Source organism: Colobus angolensis, unplaced genomic scaffold (genome assembly GCF_000951035.1).
Source record: "Colobus angolensis palliatus isolate OR3802 unplaced genomic scaffold, Cang.pa_1.0 Scaffold159, whole genome shotgun sequence".
Taxonomy (NCBI): Eukaryota; Metazoa; Chordata; class Mammalia; order Primates; family Cercopithecidae; genus Colobus; species Colobus angolensis.
The window spans coordinates 6,544,946-6,559,018 of NW_012114699.1; the positions used below are offsets into that span (position 1 = coordinate 6,544,946).

General features: G+C 48.8%; 1 protein-coding gene across 1 annotated transcript in view; it reads left to right on the forward strand.

Moving 5' to 3' along the window:
* Positions 1–14,073, forward strand: part of BCORL1 (BCL6 corepressor-like 1) — a 79,842-nt gene extending 65,769 nt beyond the window's left edge. Inside the window, exons 13-15 of the mRNA XM_011936977.1 lie at positions 6,826–6,903; positions 7,968–8,124; positions 12,037–14,073. Of these exons, the coding sequence (XP_011792367.1) occupies positions 6,826–6,903; positions 7,968–8,124; positions 12,037–12,319 (518 nt within the window). The 3' untranslated portion in view covers positions 12,320–14,073. The remainder of the gene's footprint in view (positions 1–6,825; positions 6,904–7,967; positions 8,125–12,036) is intronic.

Sequence of the window (14,073 nt, forward strand, 5' to 3'; positions counted from 1 at the left end):
ATCCGCCCGTCTCGGCCTCCCAAAGTGCTGGGATTACAGGCTTGAGCCACCGCGCCCGGCCGGTCTTGATCTCTTGACCCTCGTGATATACTCGCCTCAGCCTCCCAAAGTGCTGGGATTACAGGCGTGAGCCACCATGGCCTGCCTGATTTTAATTTTTTTACTTTGCTGTCTGGCCGAGGTATTTAAAACGCTTTTGGCTTTTTGTCCCCAAGCATTTGCTTGACTAGACTCTCTGTCGATTAATTGTCTTCATCCTCCCCTAGTGGAGTCCAACTGGGCAGAAAATGAAGAAGAATCTCTTTAGGGTGCACAGGGCTCCATTTTTGGTGGGAGGAAAAGGTGAGCATTAGCGTCAGGGTTATGCCTCATATAGCACTTCCCTGGCTGTGTGCAAAGGCCCCTGTTCTGGAAAAGTTGTCAGGGGAATCAAATCTTTTCACTTTTTCTTTTCTTCTTTTTTTTTGAGATGGAGTCTCGATCTTGTTGCCCAGGCTGGAGTGCAATGGCGCGATCTTGGCTCACTGCAGCCTCCACCTCCTGGGTTGAAGCGATTCTCCTGCCTCAGTCTCCCAAATAGCTGGGATTACAGACGCCCACCACCATGCACGGCTAATCTTGTTTTTTCCGTAGAGATGGGGTCTCACCGTGTTGGTCAGGCTGGTCTCGAACTCCTGACCTCAGGTGATCCACCCGCCTTGGCCTCCCAAAGTGCTGGGATTACAGTCATGAGCCACCGCGCCCGGCAGTAAATCCTTTTCTTTTTTTTTTTTTTTTTTTTTGAGACGGAGTCTGGCTCTGTCTCCCAGGCTGGAGTGCAGTGGCCGGATCTCAGCTCACTGCAAGCTCCGCCTCCCGGGTTTACGCCATTCTCCTGCCTCAGCCTCCAGAGTAGCTGGGACTACAGGCGCCGCCACCTCGCCCGGCTAGTTTTTTGTATTTTTTTAGTAGAGACGGGGTTTCACCGTGTTAGCCAGGAAGGTCTCGATCTCCTGACCTCGTGATCTGCCCGTCTCGGCCTCCCAAAGTGCTGGGATTACAGGCTTGAGCCACCACGCCCGGCCTAGTAAATCCTTTTCTAAGTACAAAGAAATATCACTATGTTCCGGTATCCTGAAGTGAGTCCTTTTGTAAAGCAGAAGATAGATAATTCATCTGGGTTGTAAATGTAGATTTTCTTATATTGGATTGGCTTAAAGTGAGGCCCATTTCTCCTGAGATCATGAAGGATGGAGTGGCACTCCTTTATTCATTCATTCATCTGTCCATTTAGTGAGCACCTATTAGATTTCAGGTGCTGTCCTGAGTACAGGAGGCCTGACAGTGAACCCTTTCTATCTCATGCTTGGGCTTGGAGTGCCACACCATCCAAACTCCCTGAGAGGCCTCTGGAAGGCCTCCCCCTCTGGCCAAATTACAGGGAGGTATGTGACTGATTTACCTTTGTCCCTTTGAAGAAAAGAGCAATATCCAAGCTGGCTGAAGGAAAATAGACTTGTTTTTCCTCATCTGTCGGAAAGAATATAGGGCTTACCCGGAGTTGATTTGGTTTGGTTTGGGACATCAGAGGAAGTATCAGGACACTCTGCCTTCCACCTACGAAAGGGTTAGCAGTTTACCGCTCGAGGTCACTGAATCACAGGTTATTGTTTTTCTCTGCCATATGACCCTATGTTGAAGACTACTTGTTTTTTGTTTTTCTAGCCTTTCATGTCCCTCAGCTGGTGAGTGAGTTAGAGGAGATGGGGAGGGGTATGATCAGACCCTGAGAAATAGACAAAGTGCTGGGGTAGCCTCTTGAATTGAGGTGAGAGGCTCTATTCTTTCCATGAGGCCTTAGGATGATTTTTATTTTTTTAATTTATTTATTTACTTATTTATTTATAGACAGGGTCTCATTTTGTTACCCAGGCTGGAGTGCAGTGGCACAATCTGGGCTCACTGAAGCCTCGACCTCCCAGGTTCAAGCAATCCTCCTGCCTCAGCCTCCTGAATAGCTGGGATTACAGGCACACATTACCACACCAAAATCATTTTTGCATTTTTTGTAGAGGCGGGTTTCACCATGTTACCCAGGCTGGTTTCGAACTCCTGGGCTCAGGGGATCTGCCTGCCCTGGCCTCCCAAAGCACTAGGATTACAAGTGTGAGCCATTGCACCCAGCTCCTATGGGTGCTTTTTTAAAAAAGAATTTATCGAGATGAAATTCATGCAACATGAAATTAACAATTTAAAAGGAAATAATTAGTCTGGTCACACTGGCTCACACCTATAATCCCAGCACTTTGGGAGGCCGAGGCAGATAGATCACTTGAGCCCAGGAGTTCAAGACCATCACGGGCAACAAAGTGATTCCTCGTCTTTACAACAACAACAACAACAAAAATTAACTGGGCATATTGGCACATACCTGTGGTCCCCAGTACTTGGGAGGCTGAGGCAAGAGGATCGCTTGAGCCCAGGAGGTCGAGGTTCAGTGAGTCGTATTCATGCCACTGCACTCCAGCCTAGGTGATGGAGCAAGACCCTGTCTCAAAAAAATAAAGCAAACAATTCAGTGACATTTAGTATATTCACTACCTTGTGCAACCACCTCTATCTAGTTCCAAAACATTTTCTTTTTTTTTTTTTTCTTTTTGAGACAGAGTCTCACTCTGTCACCCAGGCTGGAGTGGTACAGTGGCGCGATCTTGGCTCACTGACACCTCCACCTCCGCCTTCTAGATTTAAGCGATTCTCGTGCCTCAGCCTCCTGAGTAGCTGGGACTACAGGTGCCCGCCACCATGCCCGGCTAGTTTTTTGTATTTTTAGTAGAGATGGGGTTTCACCGTGTTAGCCAGGATGGTCTCGATCTCCTGACCTCGTGATCTGCCTGCTTCAGCCTCCCAAAGTGCTGGGATTACAGGCGTGAGCCACCGCACCCAGCCTCCCAAACATTTTCATCACCCCAAAATAAAACCCGACACCCATTAAGCAGCTGCTCCCCATTCCCCCTTCCTCCCTGTCCCCCGCCCAACCACTAATCCTTCTGTCTCTATGGATTTCCCTATTCTAGACATTTCATATCAATGGCATCATACAGTATGGGGCCTTTTGTGTCTGGCTTCTTTCAGGTAGAATACTGTTTTCAAGGTCTAGCCGTGTGTTAGCAGGTTTCAATTCTTCATTCCTTTTTATGGCTGACTAATATTCTCGTATGTGGATATATATACCATTGATGGACATTTGGGCTGTGTTCCCCTTTTGGCTGCTTTGAATGGTGCTGCTGTGAGCATGCATGTACAAATACTTGTTTGAGTATCCATTTTCAGTTCTTTTGGGCATATACCTAGGAGTGGAATTACTGGACTTCAGGGTACTTTTTCAAGGAAGGGATAAGAGAAAAGGGCTGGAAGCGTGGCTGGGGTGGGGGAAATCAAGGGAAAGGAAGGTCCCTCTTCATCTGGACTGTATGTGAACGTCCATGAGGAAATGGGAATGGAAGCCGCACCACGGACCAAATCTTGGAGCTGCTCCTGTGTGCCACTCATGGGCCTGTTTGAGCTTTAGCATCTTTGCTCATGCCAGTTAACTTTTGGCTGTCTCAAAAAGGCAAATTCACATGCAAATGACAAAGATTGGTAGTCAGTGAAGAGAATTAGAGGAATGTGCCGGAGGCTTTGAAGGAAGTTCCCAGAGAGGAGCCCCAGGAATGTGGTGAGCTAGGGCTGCTCTGATGGAATCCTTGTGTGACCTCTTGTGGGGGAGGGGGACAGCAGTCATTTGAATGCATATGTTTTGGCATGTTGGTTAAGCAAGCACTTTCTAGTCTCGCCTTGTAGGAATTCCTCCCTCCTTTCCTCTCCATATATTTATTAAGCTCTTACTATGTGCCCGGCACTGGGCTTAGGTATGGCAGAGACAATGGTGAACAGGACAGGCATGGTCGCTGTCTTTTTAGAACTTATGCTCTCACTCCATAATCTCCCATGACACCTTACACAGGGCTAGCACAGAAGAGACACCCACTTAACTGACAAATGTTTCTGGAAGAAACTACTTCCAACCCTCAAGTGACATGGGGCACAGAGGAGCACCTGAGCCGACAGAGGGACTGCAGTTGTTTTACAGGGAGTGCACAGAAGATCTAATGTGCATGACTAGAGGTGTCCCACTCTGGTTGCTCAGCCATGACTCTGAAAGCTTCTCTCTGGCTGTCTTTTCCTACTGGGGAAACCCTGCATCACCTAGAAGGTTGCTAAAGAAATGAATCATTTCAGTAGCTCACAATGCTAATAGGTGTTCTTGTTGACAGGATGATCCCAAAAGGATATTGGGTCATGGTGGTGCTTCCCATTGGGGTAAACTAGCTCTGCTTCTTTAAGTTGGCTGCCAACTTCCTCCTGGGATTTGCTTTTCGGGGGGCACCCTCACCTCACCTGTGCCCTTTGGACTGTCTCCTGTCTGGTTGCCCAGGTGTCACCTGAGGGCTTGTGGCAATCATACACAACTAAGTCAGCTTGCCAGTTGTACAGGGTGTGGCATATTGGCTGAGCCATGTACCCACAGATGATACAGTTGGGTTTGTCGTCAAAGCCAATGGACCTGCTTTTTGTCCAGGTAGGACTAAGAGGTGAAACAATTCCAGTAGATAGTGCCTAGCTAGGAAATGAGGAGGCTAAGGGTTGGCCTTAGCCTCCTCATTTGTCTTGCCTTGTCTGTAGAGCAAGTAAGCAAAAGATTGTTAAAACTTTTGTTGTGGTCAAATACGTAGAACCCAAAGTTTACTATTTTAACCATTTTGAAGTGTACAATTAAGTGATAGTAAGTACATTCACAATGTCGTGCAACTACCACCAGTATCTAGTTTTGAAACTTTGCCATAATTTTAAAGGAAAATTCCAACCCCATTAAGCGTCCCCTCCCTCTCCCCCCACCCTCCAGGCCCTGGCAACCACCAATCTGCTTTCTTCTGTCTCTATGGGTTTGCCTCTTCTGGACATTTCATCTCAATGGAATTATACAATATGGGACCTTTGGTGTCTGGCTTCTGTTACATAGCATCCATGTGGGTAGCATGTGTCAGAATCTCCTCTTAAAGGCTGAATAATATTCTACTGTATGGATATACCACATTTTTGTCTGTTTATCCATTCATTCATTGATGGATGTTTGAACTGTGTCCACCTTTTGGCTGCCATGAATAGAATTGCTATGAACGTGCACACAGACAGGTACTTGTCTGACAACCTGTTTTTAGTTCTTTTGGGAGTGGAATTGCTAGGTCATATGGTAGTGCTGTGTTTTACCTTTTGAGGAACGACCAAACTTTTCCACAGCAGTTGAACCATTGTATATTTCCATCACAAATTTCATCAGTTGATGGGCATTTGGATTTTTTCCACCTTTTGGTTTTTGTAAGTGGAGTTGCTGTGAACATTCATGTATAAGGGTTTGTGTTTGTTTGTTTGTTTGTTTGTTTGTTTGTTTGTTTTGAGACAGAGTCTTGCTCTGTTGCCCAGGCTGGAGTACAATGGCACGATCTTGGCTCACTGCACCCTCCATCTCCCAGGTTCAAGGGATTCTTGTGCCTCAGCCTCCTGAGTAGCTGGGACTACAGGTGTGTGCCACCACGCCTGGCTAATTTTTATAGTTTTAGTAGAGACTGGGTTTTGCCATGTTGGCCATGGCTGGTCTCAACCTCCTGACCTCAGATGATCCACCCACCTCAGCTTCCCAGGGTGCTGGGATTACAGGCGTGTGCCACTGTGCCCTGCTTCATGTGTAAGTTTTTGTTTGAACACCTGATTTCAGTTCTTCAGGATATATACCTAGGAGTGGAAGCAAAAGGATTTTATGAGGATAAACCTGGACATTTCCCCATGTTCTTCAAAGATGAACCAGAAGGACTTATGCTTATTTATATTACTATAAATTGGAGAGATTGTGATTCGATAAATGAACATTGTGACCAGCAGGGAATTAAAATCCTGGGATAGGTCTAAGATTCTGCTTGCAGGGTTAAAGCTCTACACCATGTAAAGTGGAGGTCCCAAACCTGAATGCCTTCAGGCTTAAAAGGGAGAAGCAGGCTGGGTGGGGACTGGCGAATTGGAGCCCGCATGCGTTGCTATTCCCTCCAGCCAGCTGTTGACATGCAGGAATTTGGACACAATGTTGCCAGATCAGATTTTTTTTTTTTCACAGAAATATTGGGAAATCTGGATTTTTAAGTGAAAATGCCCAATTTAAAAATGTTGGAAGTGGGGCCAGGCGGGGTGGCTTATGCCTGTAATCCCAGCACTTTGGGAGGCCGAGGTGGGAGGATCGCTTGAGCTCGGGGGTTTGTGATCAACCTGGGCAACATGGGGAAACCCCATCCTCTATAAAAAATGTAAAAAAAGTATTAGCCAGGTGTGGTGGTGCATACCTGCAATCTCAGTTACTCGGGAGGCTGAGGTGGGAGGATCACTTGAGCCTAGGAGTTCAAGGTGCCGTGAGTTATGATCATGCCACTGCACTCCAGCCTGGGTGGCAGAGCAAGACCCTGACTCTTAAAAAAAAAAAAATTAAAATGTTGGAAGCAAATTGGGATTTTTTTTTCTTTTCTTTTAAAGTACTGGGTCAAACACCAGGCAGTCAGTGGGTTAGATTGGTCTCCTGTCCCCTTGTTTGCAGTCTCTGACTGAGAACAGGAAGTGTGTGTCTCTCTCATCACTCCTGGCCTCTCTTGTGGTCCTTCCTTCCCTTTTCCCATTCCCTTAGCCCCGTATGCATGGACTTCACTTGGACATTCCTTCCCCAGCCTAACCTCCTTGTCTCACTGCCTGCTCTTCTTTCATCAGATCACCTCTCGGATCTTCAGGGCCGGGCAGAGGGTGATCCCGGTGTATCCTGGGATTTTTACAGCAGTTCTGTGTTGGGTAAGTTTTAAGTGGGATTCTTCCCACCCTCTTCTCAAGGACAGGAGTAGCCCTGTGGTGGTATCCCTTCTTCACCTTTTAGTGGCTTACAGACCCTTTCAGACCGAATCCAAACCTGAACCCATCCTTCCCTGCAGACTCAGAAGTCATTTGTCGAAACCAGGAAATGCAGCACTGATTTGGACACAGCCATCCCTCACTAGCCCTCTACCACTCCCCACCCTGGGCATTTAAAAAATTATCTTTCTTCTGAGGTCCCTTTCTTCTTCCTGGCTTTGTCTTAACCCTGCCAGAAGCCCTTGTGAGCATTGTCACCTATTCCAGTATTGCTGACACTCAAGAGGGACCCCACCTGTCACCTGACAGCTACCATTCCCTCCCTACCCTGCCCCCATGATGCACATGCAGTTTTCGAAATAGCTACTGTCTTTGGAAGCCCTTAGCCTTCTGGCCGCAGCTTTCTTCTCTTGGAAGACTAGCACGTCTTTATCCATGGTGGTCATCTAGCATTTGTCCTTTGGGCTAGGGGCTGAAGATGAAAGGAAACACCCACTCCTACCCTTGGGGGAAGCTGGAGGGAGAAAGTCAGGATGGAATGCAACCGGCCACACCCAGAATGTGGGCTGGGGAAAGGAACCCGCCGAGCCCCCTCTGGGCTTCGTGGGAGCCCTGCAGGCAGTGAGATGGCTTGGGAAAGCTGCAGCTAGAGAAGGACAGGTGTTTTTACCTTGCCCTTGTCTGCTGATAGTATCTTCAGGCTTCCATCTCCGAACAGCTGGGCAGCTCATCCTTGATGTCACCTTGCTTTTGCCGGTTGGAGGGGGGAGGAATATAATAAATCTCTGGCCACACAATGATTTCTTTCAGGACTAGAACTTTCATGTGCCCTCTGAAGGATGTGAGCCATGGGACCGGCAAACCTCGTCCCTGACTAGGGGCCTGTGGCCTTGTCATTTACCTCCCAACTACCACCCCCCCATGCCCCTTTATCTGCTTGGCTCATTTCTTTTCTTCGGTTTTGTACATGTATCTGAGTCCTAATCCCCTATATGCTCCCCTTACAGAGGAAAAAGACGGGTTTGCCTGTGACCTCCTACATAATCCTCCTGGGAGCTCTGATCAAGAAGGAGATGATCCGATGGAGGAGGATGATTTCATGTTCGAACTCTCAGACAAGCCTCTTCTCCCTTGCTACAACCTCCAAGTGTCAGTGTCCCGTGGGTAAGTGTCTGAGAGATCGAATGGCGACTGAGTGCCAGGATCCTGGCAACAGTGGACCACCTCACTGGGAAAGTGGAGTTCTCCAGGAGGAAGTGAAGACCTGGCCAACAAGTGCCATTACACATGACAAAGGCTAACCTGCCCTTTTAGCCCAGAGTAGTCATGTTCAAACTAGAGGCTACAGGCTCCATGGACATTGACTATCTGCATTTCCTGAACCTTAGTCTAAATTCTCTCTCGGAAGGCTTTTTTGCACTGTTACTGGGTATAAAAGATAATCTGAGAGATAACTTGGGCCAATGAACTGCTAGAATCTTTGGAACATTTTTGTAGTTTCTGGGGGTAAACAGATAGAATATTTGAAATTGAGATTGTTGGAAAAGCCAGGACATGTGGTTGCCGTAGCCATGGGGCCACTGGAGTTCTTCAGTAATCTACAGCCTAGTTTCTCAATGCCATAATGTTAGTAGCGCGGTGGTGCCAACATTGTCAGCCTAGATGACTGTGCATATTATGTTGGGGATCACCCATTTATTTCAGGAGACTAGAATATAGAATATGCCTGACACATAACATTAGACTGAACCCAATTTAATATTTATTTGATGGTTCTGGAGGGAGTTCGACAGCCGGCAGGGCCATGGTTCTTGTTGGGTTTCCCCACATGTCAGTGTGTGGAAGTGCTGGTTGAGAGAAGGAGAATGCAGGCTCAACTGCCCTTTTGTTCTTAGTCTCCATGATTTTTTTCCCCTCTGATTGGTGTCTTCATGTATTTCAAATACCTTTCCAAACAATTGTAAGGATAATTTTTCTTTGATATCTAGTTTTTAAATGTCAACTCTGTGTTAAAAACCTGTGAACCAGTGGCCGGGCATGGCCGGTGTAATTCCAGCACTTTGGGAGGCCAAGGCGGCTGGATCACTTGAGGCCAGGAGTTCGAGACCAGTCTGGCCAACATGGTGAAACCTCGTTTCTACTAAACATATAAAAATTAGCCGGACGTGGTGGCGGGCACCTGTCATCCCAGTTACATCGGAAGCTGAGGCAGGAGAATCGCCTGAACCTGTGAGGCGGGGCTTGCAGTGAGCTGAGATTGCCCACTGCACTCCAGCCTGGGCGACAGAGTGAGACTCCATCTCAAAACAAAATAAAATAATAAAATAAGCCAGTGAACCAGCATGACGTACACAGGATAGGGAGCTGGGTAGACGATGGATGAGGAGGTCTTTAAGTGAGATCCTCTGTTTAGGGCTCTAATCATTAGAACACAGTTTCTTTGCATCCCCTGCCCTCCCCCCGACCCCCACTGCCCGACACACATGGCCTGATCAGAATAAAAATAGCATATATGATGGCACTAGTAGGGATCAAGTTTCAGGGGCTTTTGGTCCTTATTCTTCTAGACATAAGCTGATCCCTGAGGGCAGGGCGGGGCCTCTGGGATATAGTATTGCACGGTTAATTAATTCCTCCGATGTATTCAGCACCTCCCTCTCTGAAACAGGATCTTGGGCTTCAGGCAGTAAAAGGACCAGGGTAGTCTGCATTAGGTGCGGACAGAACACGGGCCACAGAGGGCTGTGTGCCCCTCAGCGAGCCGGGTGGCAGGCATGTGGTTAGCCCAGAGCCCAGTACCAGCAAAGCTGGTTTTCCTGACGTGACATCCTCTAACGCTCGCTCTAGAGCTGCCTTTCCCCAAAGCTGCAGCACACTGTGAAAATGTCTGTTCTTCAAGAAGTTGAGGGTGGGGGTGCTAGTGTAGAATGATGCCTCTGAGGCCCTATGGGGTGCAGAAGGGCCTTCTGAATCACGAAAGCAAGACTGAATTCTCATCACTAGTGTGAATGTTCTCAGGGCTTTTTTCCCATTCTTTGGAAGTGATGGTCCAAGTGTATGATATCTGTAGTCTCCTTTTCTTAACCCAGAGCACTCCATTTCCTAATCATGTGAGATAAGAAGAGCCTGCTGTCATTTGGGAGAAATGTTCCATTTTAGGGATGAGGACTGTGGGTCTGGTTAGATGTTTAAGGCACTGGAACAGAACATTTGATTCTATAAACATGTCTTAAACAGCTGCACCAGGTCAAACCCTGGGGACCAGAACTCAGCTCTGGCCTTCAAAGAATCCACCATCTAGTGCAGTAGACAGACAAGTATATAATTAACTCTAATAAAAGACAAAATATCCTAAGCAGATTTATTGTAAACAAACAAACAAACAAACAAAAAACCTCCAGTAGTTTCAGAAGGGTGCCAAATGCAAAGAGTTCCAGTCCACCCTGAACCCCCATTGCTATGCTGCAGAGTGAACCACTTTAAGGTTCTTTTGCAATCCTTTCAGAAACGGGCTTTGTTAGTAATATTACAATAGGGATGTGAATCAAATGCCAGGAGACCCTGGGAGATGGAGGAACAATGAGTTACACCAGGGGAAGGTTTCACAGGTGATACAGTATCTACCTGAGCTGGGCCAGGAAGGAGAGAAGGATGGAGAGCAAGGCACTGAAACATACAAATTCAGAAAGTAGGGGGAGTCCTTTATCATGTGGCTGATGCTTGGTGGGGTGGGGGATACAATGTGGTGTGTATGTGTGTGTGTGTGAGTGAGAGAGAGAGAGAGAGACAGAGAGAGAGAGATTGGGTAGACATTGGGCTGAAGAGGTTAGAAGGTCTTATATAATACGCTAGTGGCTGGGCATGGTGGCTCATGCCTGTAATGCCAGCCCTTTGGGAGGCTGAGGCGGGTGGATCACTGGACGTCAGGAGTTTGAGACCAACCTGGCCAATATGGTGAAACCCCGTCTCTACTGAAAATACAAAAATTAGCCGGGCGTGGTGGTGTGCGCCTGTAATCTCAGCTACTCAGGAGGCTGAGGCAGGAGAATCGCTTGAACCTGGGAGATGGAGGTTGCAGTGAGCCGAGATTGCGCCACTGCACTCCAGCCTAGAGACTGTGTCTTGGGAAAAAAAAAAAAAAAAGAAAGAAAACCGTAATGGTAACAGAAGATCCAATGAGGGTGGATGGGGGTGCAGAAGAGTGACTCTTGGCAAAGGGAAACTGGTTGGGAGGCTGACAAGACAGAGCCCAGGCCAGAAGTGGCAAAGGCTGGAACTGGGATAGTGGAATAGTGAGGAGGGAAAACCCTGTGAACCGGGACCACTCATGTGGGGAGGCAGCACCTCTTCCCGCATTAGTCAATGTAAGCGTTTGGCCCGGGATCAGCCTCTCCAGCACCCCTCCCAGCTGTCCCTAGGCTGCCACCCAGTCGGGTGTGCTCAGCAAAGTCAGACTCCGACTCTCTGTAATGTGAGCTCTGGCCCTGCAGAAACGATGGTGCTGCTGCCGGAGAAAAAACTTGTCTAATGCATTCCAGAGCCAAAGAGAAATGCCTTTTGGATTACCCGCAGTTTAGGCCTTTCTCCACGGCTCCCCCTCTGCTGGGGAAGATCTTGGAGAGCAAGGAGGCCAGGGAAGCTAGAGTGAGAACAGGAGAGGGAAGCCAGCCAGGGTTGGCAGGGGCCGGAGTTGGGAGAAAGACGGGTCCCAATAGATGGCAAATGCCAGGTCGCAGGGGTACAGGCTAAGTCCCCAAGAAGCCTGCTAAGAGTTTTAGGTTCTAAAAGGCCCCTTTCCCTCCTGCTTGTGTTATTTTGGAAGAGGTGGTCACCGACTGCGTGCTCGCCATTTAGCAGAAAGCTGGGCCAGGCATTGCAGGGGACAGAAGACATTTGCCTCAGCTATACCAAAGGAGCCTGTGGTTTAGCAGGGGACAGGGGAGCCAGACTGGCAGTGAGTTATAATGGGGAACACTGGTGGTCACACAGCCTTCGTGGACTTTGCAGAGTGTTCCGGATCAGTGCCCCCACCGCTTCCTCCAGCTCCTTCCATAACTCCCATCCTTGCCTTTGCAGGCCCTGCAACTGGTTCCTCTTTTCCGATGTCTTGAAGAGGCTGAAGCTTTCCTCGAGGATCTTTCAGGCCCGGTTCCCGCACTTTGAAATCACCACCATGCCCAAGGCTGAGTTCTACAGGCAGGTGGCCTCCAGTCAGCTGCTGACCCCTGCTGAGAGGCCTGGAGGCTTGGACGACAGATCCCCCCCAGGCTCCTCTGAGACTGTGGAGCTGGTGCGGTACGAGCCAGACCTACTTCGGCTCCTAGGGTCCGAGGTGGAATTCCAGTCTTGCAACAGTTGACCGGGAAAACAGCCCCTCCTCTTCTTCTTTCTCCTTCTGAGTTCGCCCTTCCCCCACCTCCTTGTCTTTCCCCCACCGAGCACCAGACTGCAGAATGAGGCAATAATATGGACCAACAAGAAGCCGCCTTATCAATGCCAGCATTAGCGACTGGACTGTTTTTGTTTTTTTGGTTACAATTAGTTCTCATCTCCCTGTCGTCATCATTGTTATCGTGGTTGGTGATGGGGGTGGAAAGTTGAACTCCACGTCTGAGGACAAGAGGTCCCAGGGGTGGTGGGAGGTGGCGCTGGGGTCCCTTGGACTGGCCTCCTTGCTTATGACCAAGACCAAACCTGGGCCCTGGGTGGCCTTGGCCTGTCCTGAGGAGAAATGAGAAAATCCCAGATCTCTGAGCGCCCCCCAACTCCATTCCCCTGTGTTCTTCTGTCTTCTGTAGTATTTATTTTATTAGTATTTAATTTGTATTGTTTCATTGGTTTCTGATAAGTCTGTATCACTGTGACGATTTGAGACAACTTGTTGTATTGAGGGACTTTCTGTACCTCCTTTTCTTTTTCTTTGTTGATGAGCTCTGACAAAGCTATTCCCAGGTGTTTTTTTCCCCCACTGGGGAGTGGGTGGGGTGGAATGGGGTGGGGGGGACATGGACTTCTGACTAACGAAGCTGGCTGCTGCTGGCCCAGGGCTGGGGGCTTGGGGGTAAATCCTGAGGCTTTGGTGCTCCCCCACCCGCCCCCTCCCGCCTTTTGCAGCAGCCCTGCTATCTTGAGATTAGTGTTGACGGGGAGGGGAGGATTGTGAGGTGCGGGGTTAATAAATTACTCTAATAAAGGAGCGTGGAGAAGGGATCTGAGGGGTGAGGGTGCCCCCTCCTCATGCCTTCTTCACTGCCCCCCCCCCCAGAGTGCACAATACGAGTTTGTTCCTGCCTCCACTCCCCCACCCCGTTCTGGCCTCCCTGCTGTCTCAAGATACTGAGCCTCTCACCTCCCGGCCCTCAGCACCCCCATCCCTGCCCCTTTTCAGACTCATAGCACCCGTTTCCTTCCTCTCCTCCTTCCTCCTCCCTCAGCCCCCCATTCTCCTTGGGAATCTGCAGAGGGCTCTGGGACTGACTGCCAGATGTGAAATCCAGGTGTCAGCTGTTTCCTAGGCAAGGGCAGGAAAGTGGTCTCCAGCCCTTGCTCCACTCCTGCCTGGGGGCCTGGGGCTGAGTGGTGGCCCCGCCTGGCCTCCCCCTGGCCTCCGGGCCTCCTCCTGGCCTCCGGGCCTCCAGCGCTGGGTTTGTCGAGTGAGAGAGAGAGAGAGAGGAGCTTGGGTTGCTTCCCTGTCCCCACCCCCTCTGTGGCGTTGTCCCTCCCACTCTTCTTATTTTTCTACCAATTGCTATTTTTCCGAACAATCCTTGTAGAGTATGTACCATCCAAAGGCAGGAGTGCCTCGCCGTGGCCGGCTCTGGTTGGAGATGGTACAGTTTTATTGTACAGGTGCTAAAACAACAACAAAAAAGAAAATGGAAAAAAAAAAAAGATTAAAAAAAAAAAGGAAAAAAAAAGCCAGTTTGAGGATGGGACAATCTGTTCTCTAGAGGCTCCTGAGCTGTGCAGGAGCCTTGGTGGCTATTTTCTTTGTATTGTGTTTGTTCTTTGTTCCTGGGGGAGAAGTTCTCAGCCCCTTCTCTAGGACTGCTCCCCACCCCCACCATACTGCCCAGTTGGTTTTGAACAGTTGTTTTCCCTTTTTAAGAAAAA